This window comes from Triturus cristatus, chromosome 6, assembly GCF_964204655.1.
Source record: "Triturus cristatus chromosome 6, aTriCri1.1, whole genome shotgun sequence".
Lineage (NCBI taxonomy): Eukaryota > Metazoa > Chordata > Amphibia > Caudata > Salamandridae > Triturus > Triturus cristatus.
The window spans coordinates 1,684,817,616-1,684,836,546 of NC_140589.1; the positions used below are offsets into that span (position 1 = coordinate 1,684,817,616).

General features: G+C 45.0%; 1 protein-coding gene across 2 annotated transcripts; it reads left to right on the forward strand.

Annotated features, from left to right (window-relative positions):
* Positions 1 to 4,030: 4,030 nt before the first annotated feature.
* On the forward strand, positions 4,031 to 18,132 carry ATF3 (activating transcription factor 3). Of its 2 annotated transcripts, none has more exons than XM_085612868.1 (4): positions 4,031 to 4,318; positions 11,507 to 11,750; positions 14,235 to 14,342; positions 15,727 to 18,132. In XM_085612868.1, exons 2-4 carry the CDS (start codon positions 11,511 to 11,513, stop codon positions 15,922 to 15,924), a joined length of 546 nt encoding a protein of 181 aa, XP_085468994.1. In that variant the 5' UTR covers positions 4,031 to 4,318; positions 11,507 to 11,510; the 3' UTR covers positions 15,925 to 18,132. The 2 variants fall into 2 exon arrangements, with proteins under 2 accessions (XP_085468994.1, XP_085468995.1); XM_085612869.1 differs by having other exon boundaries at positions 4,124 to 4,318; positions 11,507 to 11,630.
* Positions 18,133 to 18,931: the final 799 nt, after the last annotated feature.

The following is an 18,931-nucleotide window of genomic DNA, read 5'->3' on the forward strand; positions in this document are numbered from 1 at the left end:
CTTCTTTCTCTTTTCTTCTTTTCATCTTTATTCTTATTCTCAAAAATTTTAGAAAATTGCTACAGGTTTATATTAATCTTGTTCTTTTGACTCTAGGCATTGTATTTTCTCTCGTTATTTATTTTCCTAATTGTTAATCCCTTTTAGCTATAATATTTTCACTGTTTCATATATTACTCTTATTTAATGCTAGAGCACATGTATATCATTTTACTATGTATTGTTTTACAATGTCTTTCAATAAAGCATCTTTAACAAAAAAAAAGACTCAAAAACTTTGCATTTTTCACATTGTGACGGAAATGTGGTGAATCTGAGCACTCAACCACACATTGTGATTGGCTGGTCACAATCTGAAGTAAACATTGCAGCTGCCATCTTAGGACTTGGTGCGCGAATCCTTAGAGGTGTCACAGTGGGTGTTGCGGTGAATCCACAGAACCTCCCCCCCAGAAAAATAAAAGGGGTGGTGCGCCTGCAGAGTGTTGTGCACCAGTGAGGGAGGGGGTTTGGATAAAGGGCGTGACCGCGGGGGTTGGCTTTACGTATGGTTAAAAAATATTAACCCACATTTTACATCATTCATGACATCTTCTATGACATCATTGATAATATCACTGCAACATTTGCAATTAAATTATTGATAAGCGAGCTGTACATGGCAGGGGTGTGAGCTATAGTTACCTTAGGGCATGAGTTATAGCGATAACTATAACTGTTGAATTGCTATTTTCTTTTAGTTTAAAAGGTTACTTTGTGAACTAAAATTTCACATAAGTATATCGTTAACATTTGGTTTTTTCAGTGGATATATATATAAATATATACATACCTATATATATATATATGGATAGATAGATAGATAGATAGATAGATAGATAGATAGATAGATAGATAGATAGATAGATAGATAGATAGATAGATAGATAGATAGATAGATAGATAGATAGATAGATAGATAGATAGATAGATAGATAGATAGATAGATAGATAGATAGATAGACACATTAAGGGTCACATTGTAATACTCAAGGGATTTTGGTGCCATCATAAACCCTGAGGCCCAATTCCAGGTGGTTTGTAACTGTCACCTTAAAATGACAATATCTTACTATGTTACACAGTTTATCCTTTATGAGCTACATGTTTACTAGCTGGAAAAGGGTGTTTTTTTCCAAACAGGAAAATGTATTTCAAATAGCAAGTGAGTTACATATATATATATACAGTTTGATTGTTGTTTGTAAAAAGAAGAAACAAACACTTATACAGTTAAGAATATAGAACTGTAGATAAAGTATTCTTAGCACATTCTGTCTGCAAAAGGAAGTGATAGTTGAAGCTGTTCTTTGTAAGGTGCAGATAAAATTGAGCACTGGTTGGACTTAGAACTTTCAGGTTGTGTTTACCTTTTGAGAATAGAATGTTGACTAAAAATGCACAATGAAAAACCTCTGCAGACTAATTAGGTGCATGGAAGCAAACCAGGCTGGGTCTAGGCCTTCCATTGGATAAAATCTGTAGTTCACAGGAATTATTTATTTCACGGAAAATGAAAATATTTCATGGGTATGAAATCATCCTTATTAAATAGAGGTTTTACACCAATGTGTTTTATACAATAAAAGCAACTAAAAAAATAATATATAAAGTTTAGCTAACGGGTCACCATGCAATGTGGTCCTATATTGCCATTCAGAGGTTCTGGTAATATTATAAACCACAAGACTGAATGTCAAGAGGTATGCATATGTCACCAGGACTCCAATATGATAATGCAAGACCTTATTACACATATTAACCATTATGTATTTTTTATATTACAAGTTTATGTTGTGCCACCTAGAATTAAAAGTTGAAAAAACAGTAACATGTTGATGGAAAACAGTTAGTGAAAAATTATGTGTTTAGACAGAATATCGGAAACAAAACTGCTGTGGGACAAAATATTATAAAGGTGATTTTCTATAGGTGAGCAAGGTTTTACTCCATATAACTCCAAATATATGTACCTTGACGATATATATATATCTTTATGTGGAGTTAAGAATAGAAAATCTAACTTACCTTCTCAGTATTTTAGTCCTTGATAATTTTAACACGATAATCAGTCCACATGATATTTTTGTATTTCTAATATTCTGTCAGTGATCCGAAATATTAGACTATATCTACCTGGTTGTCCATATTAACAAGAAGAGAATGCTTACTTATGTAGTTAAGAATGTAGAATTTTAGAAACATCTCACTAAGCACATTGTCTATAAAAGTAAGAAATTGTACACGTTTTTCTTTGCAAGGTGCTGATAACAATGGACTCTGATTAGAATTAGAATGTTCAGTTTTTGCTTACCTTTCATCAATACAATGTTGATTATAAATGAACAAATTGTAACGCTCTGAACAATGGTTTGGGGGCTGTCATTATCTAAATGCATGGTGATGTAGAAGTCTAATTAACTGCAGGGAAGGAAAGCAGAGTGAAACTAGACCTCCTATTTGATAAAAACTATATTTCAGAGGAACTATGTCATTTGTGTGACATATGAAAATAGTTCACAGGTATGACATCATCTGTGAGAAATACTAAGTTTTAGACCACTGCATTTTGTGCAATAAAAGCACGATTGGAGATGATGAAACTGATGATGAAACTCATAATTTCCACGGACCTGTGAGACAACAGGAGTAAAAACCTAACTATTACTTCACTTTAACTGTAGTTTTTACTGGATATATATATATATATATATATATATATATATATATATATATATATATATATATGCAGAATGAATGGCAGTGAAAATAAATGTGACCATCATCTGATTTAGAGCAACTGCAGTAGTAAAAACACGTGCACATATTTATTGCTACAGTGCGAAAATCTAGTTCCAATTTTTTTACAATACAGCAAAATGAACATGAGGAAAACATGTTAACTGCTTCAAAGATTGCATGTAAAAATTACTTTACACAGGGAAATAAATTACAAGGTTTCTTCGGCGTGATTTTACCATACTGCACAAATGTACCCCTTGCATCCTAGTTTTGGTTAAATACAATGTGTTAAAAACAAGTACACATGAAAAATACCACAGAATAAACCATGTGCAGCAGATGTGCAGAATATAAAATGCTATGTTTTACCATTATTGAGCGAGGGGAGGGGCATAATGACTCACTGAAGGCTTCGGTAATCATGGCCCGTCCGAACACTGAACAATAATAGTAGTTAAAGGGCTTTATTTTAGCTGTCTCCCACCTGATAGTGCCTTTGCTTCAATAGAAGTCAATGGGGAGAAACATTCCCCCGATTTTTTATTCAAAATCTCACACTTTCCAGTTCTAAAATGTTGGCATGTATGATTTTTTAAGGTCACCATTATAGCAAGAAAATATATTAAGTAATAAAACGAGCAGATATTCGCGAGCAGTGGCTTTAGGTCGTATTCTTATGATGTGGTTTTAAATTTCCTTGGTTTTTCCAGAGAACATATTAAGTTCGATGTACAATGCCCGACATGCTGCAACTGCAGCCGGTGAAACCTGTTTGTAAGTTGCCACTTCACTGTCTACAAGTAACAGGTATATTCAGTGGTAGTGTTTATTGCGTGTCTGTTGGGTGCATGTTTAGCGGAACAATGGATTTTGTGAGGGAAAGTGGTTTCAGACACGGGCAGTAGGGGCTGTGATGGACCAGGATATATTTTTAAGAGGGTGTGACATAGAGAAAGAGTCGGGGCGCTTCACTGGGGGGGGGGGCTGCATCAGCTCGGCAGGTGCCCCAGCAGTCCGGTCAGCGCGCGCTCCTCAGCGGTCAGCGGGCTCCCCGGCAGGCTCTCGCGCCAGCTCTGTACGGTCATGGTCCCGACCGTCAGCACTGTCTCAGAGCGTGGCCACGTAGGCCCCGCCCCCCAGCCGTGCCCTAGTGCTCCTGTTATGGGGCGGGAGGCGGAGGACGGCGAGGCGGGGCGGGGCGCCCTTGCATCATCACTAGCAGCGGCCCCGCCCACGCCTGCTATTAATAGAATTACGTCAATGTTGAAAAGCTCATAGCTATCATTCCAACAGTGTCCGCCCGCCTGGTATAAAAGGGGTGATGCAACCCGGGCAGGAAGCAAGTACGGCACAGAGAGCAGGGGGAGTGCAGGGCAAGGAGCGAGCGGAGCCGGCAACACAGAGCCCGCCGACAGCCGGGGAGGAAGAGCAGGGACAGAGCGCAGCCGGCACACAGGCTCCCTCCGCTTCCCGAGAGTTGCTGCTCACTTTCTCGTCGGTTTCAGCCCGGAGTCCGCATTCCACGCAGCGGCAGGAGGTGAGTCTCACGCGGCGCTATACATTGTCAAAGGTGGAAGGTGAGGATGCGCCGCTCTGGTCTCAGGGACAGGGGGACACGGCGCGCGAGGGGGCAGGGAGGGATGGCTCTGCTGTCACGGGGAGTTCCGGTGCACACTGGTATGTTCTGAGGACGCTCTGCCCATTCATTCATTTGAACGCCAGAGTATTCCCGCTCCCAGCGGCGCTGAGTTATCTATAATGCGAGCGCACCAGCAGTTCTCAGCAGCAAACTCGTAGTCAGAATTCGTGTGTAACACCTTCTCCACATATAGTGATGTGATCGGCGTTGACAGGACACCCACCCTGATGTAGGGACGTGTCTGGGAGACGATATACGCACTGGTTCTTGGGAGAAGTGATCTTCAAGGAAGTAATGCACAAATAGACGCGGACTTTCACGTGGGATTTCGACGGTCTGATGAGGCTGTGGGGTACTAATTGCTAATAAAGTCTGATCGTCTTAGGGGGGCACCCGCGCTGTAACTGCCAGGCTCTCTCGTAAGGCTGTGAGATACACACTGGTTCTTCGCGCCGCGATGGGGGCTGTCAGCGGTACTGTTTTGAAGGATCCTGGAGATGGGTCGTGGGCGGGGCTCCCCACCACTTGTTAACAGTAAGTATTCAGAGCAGACGAGCGACCCCCAACATTCTCCATCACCCGAAACACGCACACGCCTTCCGGCACTGACCCCCGCCTCAGGAGCCAGAGAGGGCTCGGAGACCCGGAGTGCTGCTGTCAGCCGCCCTCGCCCTCCCTCCAGCGCCTGTCTGTAGGCGCCCGCGGGGGCGGCTGATGAAACTGCTTAGTAACACTTCCTTCGAACTGTTTATCCTTATCCCGGGTGGGGGCGCAGAGAGGAGCGCCTCCCGGAGATGGTCTCCGTTGGCGTACATGACAGCAGCTTGCCTTTTATTTATTTCCTTCTACTGCACTTTTTGCCACATCGTAACTTACAAATAACACGTGCTACGCTTGCCCAGTGTTGTGATAGGCACATATCCACCGTGAAAGGATGAAAAGCGGAGTCTCGCGACCTAGCACCTAACTCACTGAGATATCTTATGTCTCTTCTGTTTCCTATTTTTAACCGTTCTTATTTTTGTATTGTGGGTACTTGTGGGAAGGATGCACTATTTATTGCGGAGATTGTATTGTTGGTACCCCCAGTCTAGAAGTAGTCTCCTCTGGTGACGACGACCTCCTCATCATTTTCTTTATCCGACGAACGCCGTGTGCATCTAAGAGGGTACAACGTATGTTTTGCTTTTTAAAAGCTGCTAGGGCTAAGAGCCCAGGGGTAGGGTGCGACACTACTCCCAGCCCTCGGCCATTGCTTCCTTCCCCGTATTGTCCAGTCACGCAGTTTTCCCTTCTGTGCCAAGCACCACGAGAGCTGTTGCTAAATCATTGCCCAACGGAGCTGCGAGCCGCCGACGCCACAGCTAGATCGCCCGCTGCACTTCCTGAAGGGGTCCGGGGACTCGTCCCAGAGAAGCGGGGCTCTGAACTCTCACCGCACAGGGATATAGAGTCCGAGTTTAACGGAACCAAGGCTCTATAACCCGCAGCAGTACATGAACTGAAACAGGGTAACTTATGTGACCTCTCACCCGAGGGTCATGAACCCACAAAACCAGTGTCAGTAGGTCTTTGTGACCCCACCCATGCAGGTACGGAGGATGGAACCAGGGACCTCTGCCATCCTAGGGTTTATGAAATCATTGATTCACCGGGGTCATGAACTCACAGACCAGAGTGAGACGGACTTTGTGTCCTCTTACCTCCACCCTCATTCACAATGGTACCATTTTAAAGTAGGGCTCTGTGACCTCTTCTCTGGGGTCCATGAACTCGTTGACCAGTGTGAAGTGGGGGCACCGCCACTTCCCGCCCAGGGTCATGAACTCATTGCCCCGAATAAAGCCCAGCTCCCTGTTCTCTTAACTCAGGGTGATGAGAGTGAAGTAGTTTTCTGTGTTTCTCGCACGGGGGCCATGAACCCATAAACCAGTGTGAGCAGGGCTTTGTGACCTTTCACCCTTAAATCCATGAGAGATTCAACCAGAGTGAAGTAGGGCTCTGTGACCTATGTCTAGGGTCCAGGGACTGCGTCACCACTGTGAAGTCGACTGCTGTCACTTCTCAACTCAGGGTAACAAAACCTTGACCTGAAAGTAGCACACCTGTGTCCCCTCAACTCGAGGTCATAAATTCCCAACCCAGGTTGAAGCAGCGTTCTCATTCCTCCGCACCATAGTCAAGGGGCTCACTGGCCAGACCGAAACGGGGCTTGGTAATCTCTCGGCCCAAGGTCAAGTCCTCATTGGTCAGCGTGAAGCCCCCTAGAGTGGTGCTGCTTTATGACCCTGGGGCTCATGTGTTCTGCTGCCACCCCCCGCCCCATGAGACTAGTTAGGTGACAGACAACTTACAGGACTGCATGGTAGGAGTTGGTTTAGAGTTGAGTTGTTTCACTGGCAGGGGTCTTTGTCGGCCACAGCATCCTTCGGTACTCTGTATGGCCAAACGCTGGGCATGTTGCTGTTTTCATGTCTTCTCCTAGCCACTCCCCCTTTCTAGCTGTTGACTGATGTTTTACCTTTGTCAAACCTGACCAGGAACTCTTCACTGACAAGTTCTGGCAAGAGACCCATCAATTCTCCATCCTCAAGTGCGTTCTGTCTAGACAAATAGCCTGTCTCCAGCTTTTGGTTCGGCCAGCTGTCCATCTCTGGCTTTCACTTGTTTGTATCAAACACACACAAAAGGTGATGAGAGGAATGCTTGCATTACGTCTGACTACTGGTAATCACTCGGGGTAGCATTCAAACCCATCGTTCTTTTGCCCACTATGCCACCTTAGTTTGGGCCCAGATATATGCAAATCAGTTCTTGACCCTGCTCCAATAGGAGCACTTCAGCTCGAGGTGTCAGGCCAGGCATGCGTCCAATGCTCACAGTGCCACCGGACCCAAGCTACACCCAACCGAAGATCCCCAGTCAGGGTGAAACCGGTCTTGGGGTGCTTGTGTTCCGGTTCAGGGAGAACCTGGCCTGACAGTTCAGGCTCGACTGTTCATTCTGGAGCAAGGTCGAGACTGTTTGCAAATGGCTGGATACAAACTAAGGCGACTTGGTGGGCAAAGGAACGATGTGCAAGAGTTTACCCCGAGCTGTTGCCGGTGATTACTTATCGCAAGCTTTCTTCCCATCGCCTTTTGATGCATTGCTTTGTAGACTGAAACACATGCCGCGGTCAGCCTTAAACACTGTAAAACAACTTTAAAGGTCTCCCCAGTTACAACATGCACAGTGTCCCAGAGTACTGCGCATGAAAGTCATCGGTGCAGCAGTGAGGTTGCGATCAGACGCACGGTCGAGGTTGGGAGAAGGTGGGTCGAGTGGGCTTACGGGCATTCCTAAATGCATGAGGGATGCCGTGAGTCTGTGACATCGAGTGGTTGGTCAGTCTTGGCTCATATGAGGAAAAGGTTTGATTTCATCTACACTCTTTGTGGTGCTTGGGAAGCCTGACCAAGAGGAGCTGCAAGTTGCACAGACACGCGCTGATAATATCTACTTGCCCTCTTAGATCCGGCTCTAAAGTCAAGTTGGTGGTTCCTCTTAAACTTGCTAAATAAGGGGGAAGAGCTTTCTGCGTCCTGGGGGTCAATCTGCAGAATTCTATCCCACTTGAGACCAGGGCGTCCCTCTGCAGTTCAGGAAAGTGCTCAAAACTTGGTTGTTCAGGGAATAAGTGAACCTGCACCTTGAACATTACCATATCTCTACTGTAGCGCCAAGAGGTTCCTTTGGAGGGATAGCTGCACTCTAGAAATGCCCTAGAATAATGCAATTTTGTTGACGAGGTAATATAGCTTGTATGAGGGTGGGTTCTTTTTCTGATATATGGACTACTAGACTTCATGGCATGTGTTTTATTATTTGAATTAATCCGTGACCCTCTCGCCCTAAACTATAAGGCTTCCTATCCCTGTGACAAGTCATCAGTTAATAAGCGTGTAGAAGGAAATTGCTTTCTCTGTCCGCCTAGAACCTTGTTCACTCGCTAGGAAGCGCTTTATGAATCATTCATACACTCCACACCCATCCTTAACCAGCAGTAATCCTGTCGCACGGGGGTACAAAAGAATATCACATGCTGTTAGTTTTGGACTAACATTACAAAACACTGCAATCAAATCATCCAGATTAGAGTCTTAACATGAGAAGGTTGGCTTTCCAAAGAGCTAAAGAGGTCATGCTTACCATGTAAGTGTGTGATGCATGTTGAATCCCTCGCTGATACGACAGAAAGGTGGCGGTTCTCTCACACCGGAGTCCATGTCTTTCCAGACTTTCACGGTGATGGGCAACGTTCCTCACACCACAGTGGAATTGGCATATCTGCGACTTCTGCACCTGAGTAAAGTGAACTCTACCGTGTGGTTTAGTGTTATTGCAGAGAAAGTACCATAGGTTTCGTCCACCCGCTGCTAGCAATATTTGTAAGCCTGGGCGGAGTTCTCGGAGTACTGCGTAAAAAACTCCGCCACACTACACGGAGCTCCGCAAGCAGCGGAGTGCGTTAAATAAATGCCATTAGCGGTGATTTTCAGTGCCGGGTGTTTGCCCGCACTGGGCAATCATCGCAAACGGCACCATGCACACTGCAAGCGGGCGCTGCTTCCTTTCTGCCGCTCGAGTAGCTCGTTTACTCGGGCAGCAGCTTTCTCTGCGCGAACGGATGGTTTCTCAACGCGAGCAGTTGCAAGCATACGCGTCCACTTGCAATGAGAAATCTGACCGCCCGCATTGAAAAATCTCACCTGGAGGTGGATTTCCCTCGCTCGCCAACTTGACGCCGACGACCGCGAGCAAGGACAAAAACTCCGCTCGGTGTAGCAGAATTTTTAGGAACTCCACGAGCTCCGCGTAACGATGAGTGCGGAAAACTTGGCAAACTCTGTGAGCGGAGTTCACCGCCCGGGGTTAAATATTTGGGTTAGAGTCCATGGCAGCTAAAAGTGTGCTGTTGAGCGCAGGCATGTTTTTTGGTCCCCTGTAGAAGCTAATGATTCCCTGGCGAGATATTGTACAAGCTTCCAACAAAGCCTGAATGGGAAGTTGTGATATTACACGTCTATGTTGGTTTTATTGCTGTACACTGTTAACCTCTGAGAACACACAGACATCTGTTGAGTCACTTACCAATGGAGAGGCAACTTTACCAACCTTTGGCGTTCACAAACTTTTACCAACTTTTGGTTTCACGAACCCTCTGCTCCTGGAGACTGTGAACTGTGACAAATAATTGCACCCATTCTAGGTGAATAAAGGGGATTGTGCCATTCAGCCTTTATACACTTGGATGGTCCAACACTTGCATAGCTCTAAAGTGCACAATGCGGTTAGACACCGCTGGAATGTTTAGAAATCCTCTTCTGTGTTCCCTAGAGCATACCATGGCGCTCCTCAATTAACCACAACAGTCAGTATCCACACATCAACTAACCGCCGCGTCATAAGGCCATTCCCTGAAGGTGGCTTGCGTGTTTTTATGTAATTGAGCGATCTACCAGAGTACGTAAAATCTAATTTCGAACGGTAATGCAATGCAATGCTTCGCTGTGAATGCAACCTGTTTATGTGCACCTCAGTTACTAAAGGCCATGCTTTAGGGCGGTCCTGAGCTAGCAGCAGCCCCCCCCCCCCCCCCCCGTACTGTAAAGGTAGAGTCCAGATTGAACCTAGCATGCGCCAAGCTACAAAGTACGGGTCATCGCTGGGGAAAATGACCCATCAGAAGTTCGGAGCTCCATTTCGACATGTAAAAGCATGTTCTGCCTGTGAGTGCGGCAAGTCATGATGAAACCGGCCGTCAAGCTCCGGTGAGTCACCGCCACGTGCGCACACTTTCTGCTGACTCACTCGCGGGGTAAACATGCAGAGTCACTGTCGCTGTCCTCATCCACCTAACCGGGGCCCGCACCTTTCAGAGGGAAACTCCACGCTGTCTGGGGCAGGGGAAAGGGTGATTCCAGGGTGGGTGAGTCACTGCACGGCTGCGGGGCACCCGCAGAAACACTACTTGTTTACAGGTATGGCAGGCTGTAGTGTTTGCTCTGCTTGCCCCAACTCACCACAGTGGTTTTATCTTTCCCTGGTGAGGCTCAGAGCTGCCCCGCAGTGCGATGCCACCGCCGATAAATGCTGAGCGCAGCGTTCACGGCCTGCAAAAACTGTTACCAGTACTCCTAACTCCAACCATTGCCCCAAGCCAGACCCATTCCCTAAATCATAACTACAGTCTCTCAACTTCCTCCTTCCAATAACCCCAGCACAAGATTAGTAGCACCGTGGACCTATTTACTCGTTTCTTTTTTTTTTAAACTAATTTCGAAATAAAAACTTCGTGTAATGTGTTTTGGTTTTCGTTGCCGCAGCATAACGTTATTTTTTAGAAAGCCTTTGCTCTGTATTTCCTCTCGTAAGGTATTTATGTGCAGGGCTCTGGGTAATGTCACATCAGCACCATTGCGATCATGCAATTCATTTACATTTTCCGCATACTTATGAATTTTTATTCACTTGTCCCATATCAATCTTCTGCATATTGTTTAGATTGTAGCAACACAAAAACGTTACTAGCTTAAATGGATCAAAGGTTACAGTGGCAGACCGCTTGCAAAGGTTAACGCGTCACCATTCAGCTACAGGTTGCTGTATTCAGGTGTTAAACTGGTACTATTTTTTTAACAGAATAATATTGACGTTTGTTAAAACGACATAAGTGTGAAATAATACTGGCACAGATTGTGTTCCATTGTGCGGCATATATACCTTTTCTTTCCACATAATCTGCTCCTCCATTGCCACATAATTCCACTTTCACATTTCATTGCCTGGCACCAAGGGTCTTTACTGCCTGATAGTGCGTTGCCATATGAGCATTATATTTCAGGGGTATGCGGTGTATGGGTACAATGTGCCCTTTTGTGTGGACAGGCATGTCTGTCTTTCTCTAGCCCCTTGCTCAGTCCCCGGTGTGCGCTTTTAATTGGTTTCACCTGATCCCACTGACTCTCCTCCTCAGCAAGCGAACAGATTGCAAATGGATCTACATGGATGGCTTTCATTTACATTCCGTTTTTTGTCTTGCAGCAAAATGATGCTCCAGCATCCTGGCCAGAGTTCTGCCGCAGAAGTCAGCGCATCCGCCCTTGTGCCTTGTTTATCGCCCACCATGTCGTTTGGATTTGAAGATTTTACCAATCTCACACCCTTGGTAAGAGAAGAGCTGAGATTTGCAATCCAAAACCGGTGTCTGTCCACTAGAGTCGAGTCCACCCTGGATACAGTGACGGTATCGGAAAGCTCGATGGACACGCCCTCTCTAAAAACAGAGGTACATCAACACTCCTCATTGTGTCTGAGTGAAAAGAGATGTGGATTAGATTAGAGTGTGTGGTTTATCTGACTCTGATCACCTGTTTCTTCGAAGCTTACTACTTTAATGACCATGAATGTCTGTGGTGCACTGGATGGCACCTTTCACAAGAACACGCGTCACTTCTTTCTAATAAAAAGACAAGAGTGCTGGTGGAATAATTGTCTCACATTTCCCCGAGACCAGGTGTCCTTTTAGCTTCTCAGCCTCTAAATAGGTTGACTTTCCCCAGAGCACATGCGCTGTTTTGAGGAAAGTAGCATCTCGGGCTACGAGATTAAGAACAGCCAATGACTACAAAGTCCTCTGAAGGGCTGTATGTTAGTGGGCCACAGATTTTGCTGAAGTTCAGTCGAATCCTGGCATTTGCCAACCTCTGGGATTCAGTAGAACCTTGAATTCGGATTCCCTTGGGGTTCATTAGAATACTCTGCTTGAAATGCCCAAGTTGTCTGGAATCTTCTCCTATGGTATGCTGTGGGATACGGAAGAATCATAGGGTTGTGCATGGCATCCCCTTGACTAGAAGCTTCAGACACATCATCTCCTAAGGGTCAGTAAAAACTTGACCCAGGATTTCCCGACAACCGTTAGGATATTTGCTAAAAAGTCCTAGGAATACAATTAAAACTTTGGACTACAAATTCCCCAGAGATTAAGTAACATATTGGGCTATAAAGCCCCCTGGTGTTCACCAGAGCCTTGCATTAAGATTTTTCCAGAAGGTTCTGGATGTTAGAACAGGTTTAAGATGAGGTAGGGTATTGGTCAAGGTTCTTGTATAATAGTAAATTGAAAAAGAACGTTGGTGATTGTACTTTTCCAAGTAGTGATAATTGGTGCTACTGCAACCCAGAGCTTTCAAAGTAAGACCACCGTATATAAATGAATATTACAAATTGCTTATTTCATCAGTACATTTTGTGAAGCCTGATGCAAACTGAGGGAAGTGATTTTTTAGAAGGCCGCATCACAGGGGCAACATTTCTAGAGACCTTCTCTCTACTTTTCAAATTGTGTATAAAACACATCAGTTGACTTCTCCCTCACTAACACAACTGTTTATTTCCTTCTATAAGAGAAAACATAACTGGTTCCTGAGTTTCAATGCTTCCCACCACTTAGCTCCCGTAGTACAGTTTTCTGCGGGTAAGATAGATGCCAAAGCATTTAGTCACCAAAGGGACATATAGATGGTGTCATCTTAATGAAACCAGGAGTCTACATGAAATATCACATATCTCAAGAGTAAGGAAGGCGCGAGGAAATAAGAGCTGGTCCGAAGGTTTGCATAATTAGTAACTACTGCCCTCATTACGATGGCAGACAGACGAGCATCTGACCGCCATCGCCGCTGACCGGTGTCCGTCCGACAATGAGTTGGCAGTCCCACCTGCCCAATTATGATCGGACCACCCTGCACTCGGTCGGAAAGTGCATTTTCCTACTGCGGCTTGCGCTGTAGCCCAGGAAAAGGGACGCAGCACAAACTGCAGTAGGAAAAGTCACTTTGTTCATATCCATGCACTGTGTGCCAGGCATGTGGTGCTTGGCACACGGTGCATGGATGTGTGTGGGGGCACTACATGTGGCCCATGGGGAACGGGGCTCCTGCTTGGGGCCCCTAAAGTCCCTTTCCGGCTGCCTTTCCATGGTGGTGGGACCGCCATGAAAAGGCAGTCGGAAAGGGACATCCTAATCCCGACGACGGTGCCTATGCAGGCACCGCCCTCATGGTAGGGAGAGGAGTCCGACCGCTGCCCCAACGGGATCCTTGATCCTGTCAGAGGAGGCGGTCCTTCCCCTAGACCTCTGCGGTCCGACTATCTATATAATTTTGCTGTGGTCGGAGCGGTGGCCTGGATGTTGGTGGGACAGCCACTGACGACCTGTCAGTGGTGGTCCCACCAACATCCAAATGAGGCCCTACATTGTAGATCAACCCCACAGGTGTTTATAGAGTGCAGAAAGTTCATTTGTGGTGCAGTAAAAACCCAGTTTCCTTTGTCTACTTGTTTACTAACAAGACCTAAAGCTCTGTCCTAAGCAAAGTGCCTGCCGCTCGAATTTAAACTACTTCCTTAGATTACATGAACTGAGATCTAGGAGCTTACAGTAAATGAGTGAGCAAACATTCCTATAGAGCAGGAGAGTCTTACCTAGATTCGAGACAGCTGTTTCCTTGCCAGAGATTCAGGATATCCACAAACGATCTATTTATATACACTTAATCTAAATAGAACTCATTTACACAGTGGTTATCCCGAAGATCTGACATTGATCCAGCTCTCCTAAACTAATGATGGACTTGCTGTTCCGCACAATAACCATAGTCATTGTGGAGATGGGACATACTTAAAGAGGCATGAAAGTACACTTTAACACAAGACAACCTGCACTTTGAATTACACGTATTAATATAATGTACATTCTTTCTGACAGTATTTTCCTGTAGAAGACGAAAGGAAGAGGAGAAGACGAGAGAGGAACAAGGTGGCAGCTGCAAAATGCAGAAACAAAAAGAAAGAAAAGACGGACTGTTTGCAGAAAGTAAGTATCTGCTGTGAAATGCTCCTTTCCTCTACTGTTCCTAGAATGAAGAGATCCCCAGCCATTGCTGGGTCCTTTTGACCCGTGCACCGGCCTCAACATAGGTGCAAATCGTATTTGCACCTCTTTCAACACTAGCGACCATTAGGCGATGTTGGTAATTTTGCTCACTTCTGTGTTTCTCTGGAAAGTATCAGCCAGGTTACACCTGGTAGTAAGGATCGTGCTGGGGTAAATAAAAGCCCCGTTTTGTTGAGCCTTCTAACCTATTTTTAACTTTGGACAGCCTGATGCAGTACAGCCTTTCTGCAATGCCCTTCAGAGTCAATGCATTTGCATCTGAATGGACAGAGGATCAGGTTTGTTCCATTGCTGTCAATAAAAGATCCAGCGATCAATGCTCAGCATGGCCCAGAGGATGGTGGAATAATAAAATAAACCTCATGGTATCTGAGTATCAAATAATAAAATAAACCTCCCACTATTCGAGAAGACCTGTGATGCGCAAGGCTGCTGTGTCTCGCCTCCGAGAGCATCTGCTGATGTTGACTGCCTGAGCTCTACGCTTGATGCCATTGATGGCGTTTTACTTCAGTTGTTTGGACATCCTCAGTGGTACAGCCCACGTCGATCGAGTGGGTGTATAGTTAACCTATTGAAATAACCTTAATTTCAAAAATATTCGTGAGCAGATAATGTTTGTCATCACGCCACATGTCTGTGTCTAACATTGTCCCGCTGGAGTATCGATTCAAATTTGCAAGGCCATGTTGATGCTCCCTTGTGGGGCGGAATAGGCTAGAGCTCACCCTGGGAGGAAAACTTGAATACTCGTGGACTTGATGCAGGTACATACTGCTGTCCCACTCTTAAACAGGTGTCCAAACCCTGCTCAATTTACAGAAATGACATCTTCGTATCTATTTAAAGTAGATTAGGAAGTGTGGAATGTCTTGGCTTTGTTATACTTTGGCGCCAAGAATATGTGGGGTGGAGTGGGTGTGTGTACAGACACCCAGTCCACCACACATTCTCAACGCCTTCACCTAAATACCTCTCCTCATACAGCAAACAAAAAGATCTCTGCTAATCCGACCCTTTGTGGGGCCCGTATGGCATTGCAGCCTCCCTTTTCTCTTTGCTTTCTGAGAGGAACAGTACCTCCACTGCTTGTTTTACACAAGATTGTACCTACCTTAAAGGCCAGGTTGCATGTGTTGGGGTTCGTATATTGTAGAGCCACAAAAGAGGATTAAAAAATGTTTTCCCCAAAAATTGTCATGTAACGGAAGGGGAAGGTGAGCCGAGCTTTCAGACGAGTCATGAATTGAGTTGATTGTTGGAACATGCCTCTGTACTAAAATTCACTCTTCTTTGCCAACAGGAGTCTGAAAAACTGGAATCCATCAATGCCGAATTGAAAGCCCAAATCGAAGAGTTAAAGAATGAGAAACAACATCTCATATACATGCTTAATCTCCACCGACCCACGTGCATTGTTCGCGCCCAGAACGGGCGGACACCGGAGGATGAGCGGAATCTTTTCATCCAGCAGATTAAAGAAGGCACATTGCAGAGTTAATCTGAAGGCTAGGAGAGTTTCTCAAAGTCCACTGTATGAAATGCACCATAAAAGGGGCCTACAGTCCTTAGGGTTGTGACTTGTAAGTGCAGCCTCCGCGCACTGCTTGTGGCGTAACATAGGACAGAGGAGCATCCATCGGGCATTGAAGATTGCCCTTGCTTGGAATTGACTTTGGAGCCCAACTGTTTGAACATCAAGCAGAAGTCCTTTCCCACTAGCACATGGTGGCATAGATGTGCTTCTCCTGTTATCCACTGCCCAGGCTTTGGTTTAGGTCTCTACTTGTAAACTTCTACTGGTTGTTCCGTCTGTAGAAACACTGAGACTTACTTATGTACAGTTGACAAATGAGTGTGCCACGAGGCTTGGGATCCTTCGAAGGAGGCGAAAGCACACGGATGGAGGTGTGTGATGCCATGTGTGTGGCAGAGAGGAGCGGCCTGGCAGAAACCTACTAATGTATCGCCAGACATGTAGAGTGCCACAAAATGCCTTTTTCTTAAAGTTATTAATTTTATGGTGTTTTAGAAATAGCCCACCTCGAGTCTTGAGTCCAGAAAGATTTTGTTGGAGTAACATAAGTGCACATACCTTGATTGGTATTGCTGAGGACACACTGTGCTAAGAAAGTGCCATTTACCACAATGGAAAACACCGCTGTGTCCTCTTCCCGTATATATACATGGACTACATGTAGTATAGACAATTGTGATTTGATGTGAACTTTATCACCGGTCTGTTTTCGAGCGACTGTGGTGTCTGAGGTCCCCTTTAAGGTTTTTCCCTCTGTAGATGCGTAGTCTTTTGGGGTTTCATAATGAAGAATGAAACATGCACTTAGCAAATGTGTATCGTTTAAACCACCTGTTTATCCGCCAAACACATGTTGAACACAGGTGACATTTTTATGGCAAGAGCTTTGACTGTTTAAATATTGATGTTTCTGTGAAATCTTCAGATTGCCAAGACATATACAAAGGTGTTTTTTTTTTTTTTTACAGTTGTCTGTAAGAAATTAAATTTTCACTAAGATTCCAAAGAAGGTAGCGCAATGACTAGTTGCGCAACCCAGAAAGCTGAAACTTTCGTTTTTATTTTCCAGTGTTCGAATAATGGTATTAATCGTACGTCCTAAGCTACATTTCTTATGTTATATTTAAATCGTAGACTTTAAACCTGGCTGCATCGGGCTCTGGTTCTCAGCAGTGTCTATGAGCAGGGACTCCGAATGTGGATCGACGTTTGTAATTAATATATATTGCACCTGCAGAGCAGTGCTTTACAATGCAATGCAAGACTAAGGATTAAGCCAGAATTTACCTCAGAAAATCTGTTATTTATTGTGCAAATACCAGAACAGTGTACCAGGAATCTATGTAACCCAGTCCAATGTTTTTCATTTTTATATTCTGCAACAGAACATTCAAAATAGCCTTTTCACTGGGTCTAGATATGTGTGTGTGTTTTTATTTTTTTGTTTTTTTTTTTGGTCGCCAGGCTAAATTAACATTTGCTTCATGTTCTCTTGGGCGAGTGGCTGCCTGAATATGATGATGCCTCGTGTTTTTCTATAGGGGCCATAGGATGATGCCTCGTGTTTTTTCTATAGGGGCCATAGGATGATGCCTCGTGTTTTTCTATAGGGGCCATAGGAATGTATGGTAAAACGGCACCGAATGCTGGTAGTTTTTTGTTTCATTTTGTTATGTTCCTGGTATCATGAAGTACAGCCAAATACCAGTTTCCTGGAATTGAACGCTGTCCTCTGGAACAAATTCACTAGACATTGTTGCTGAACCCTAAGGGCACTGGAATGCCGGTTTCTGTTTCAAGTTACATATATACTTGCATGATTGCCAATTAAATGTGTTTCTGGTGACGCAGGCGTCATTCGGTATGTGCTTTATTTTTGAGTCCAGAGGTATATATGTTATTCACTAGCAGGCAAATGGCCATTGCCGTACTGCTACGGCTGCTGCGTGGCGGGAACCTGCTGGTTGGGTTCCTGCGTGTGTGCATGTGTGGGGGAAGTGTTTGTGCCGGGAGCTTCTCTTCCAGACCTACAGAGAGACGACAGTACTGTGAGGAACGCAGCGAGCTGCGTTTATATTTTCAAAGAAAGTTCTGCGAGTCGGAGAAAAGCCTTTGTTTTTTATTACTTGCAACTTTATTATGTTTTGATACTTTAATAAACACGTAAACCTATACCGCGAGTTGTTTCATTTGTTCAGTTAGAGCACTGACATAATAACCCTATGTTGATTCCGGCATACAGCACGTGTGACCTTGGCCTACCTTGCAGGAAATGGCGGGCACTGGCTCGTAGCTTGGTTCTGCCAGCTTCGCCTCCCCATGCTGATTTGTCTTCCTGCTGAATCAGTGAAAGTTAACTTAACGGATGTTTGCTAGTGCTCGCCGCCAATAATTCTGGAACTGCAATATTGAAGTCGTAGAATTTTGGGTAAAAAGGGCAGTGATTGTGTTTTGCAAAAGATTGCATCAACTCATTGGGATGTCGCATAGGAGGCACCGGGCATCAGGCAACTGCAGAGACGTTTTATGGTATGGGCAATTCCCAGGTCCAGATATTCTGGGGGCCACAACCTGCTAAGGGCCCACCCTCGAAAAGGGAACTCTGTCTCACCATTGTATATTTCTGTATGTGAACCTTTCGACTCTCTATACCCCTGCTTCTATGTCTAATGTCTTTTTAAGGATTTGTTGAGTCCTAGCCTGGCTAGACATATTTTAGCATTTTTTTTGATTCCCCACCCCAATTTCTGAAAGTTTTTTTTGCATCATGCAGGCTAGATTTAGCAGAAAGTGAGTAGTAAAATGCAAAGTAGTTTCAAACAGGGGTCTCCAAAATGCCTTGCCCAGAACCCCAAAAATACTTAAGATGACATTGCTACTGCAGGTTGTTAGATTGCATTAAAGGCTGAGTGGGGACGTACTCCTGACGGTTCAGGGCCTCGTCACTGTACGTGTTCCTGTTCCTCCTCAT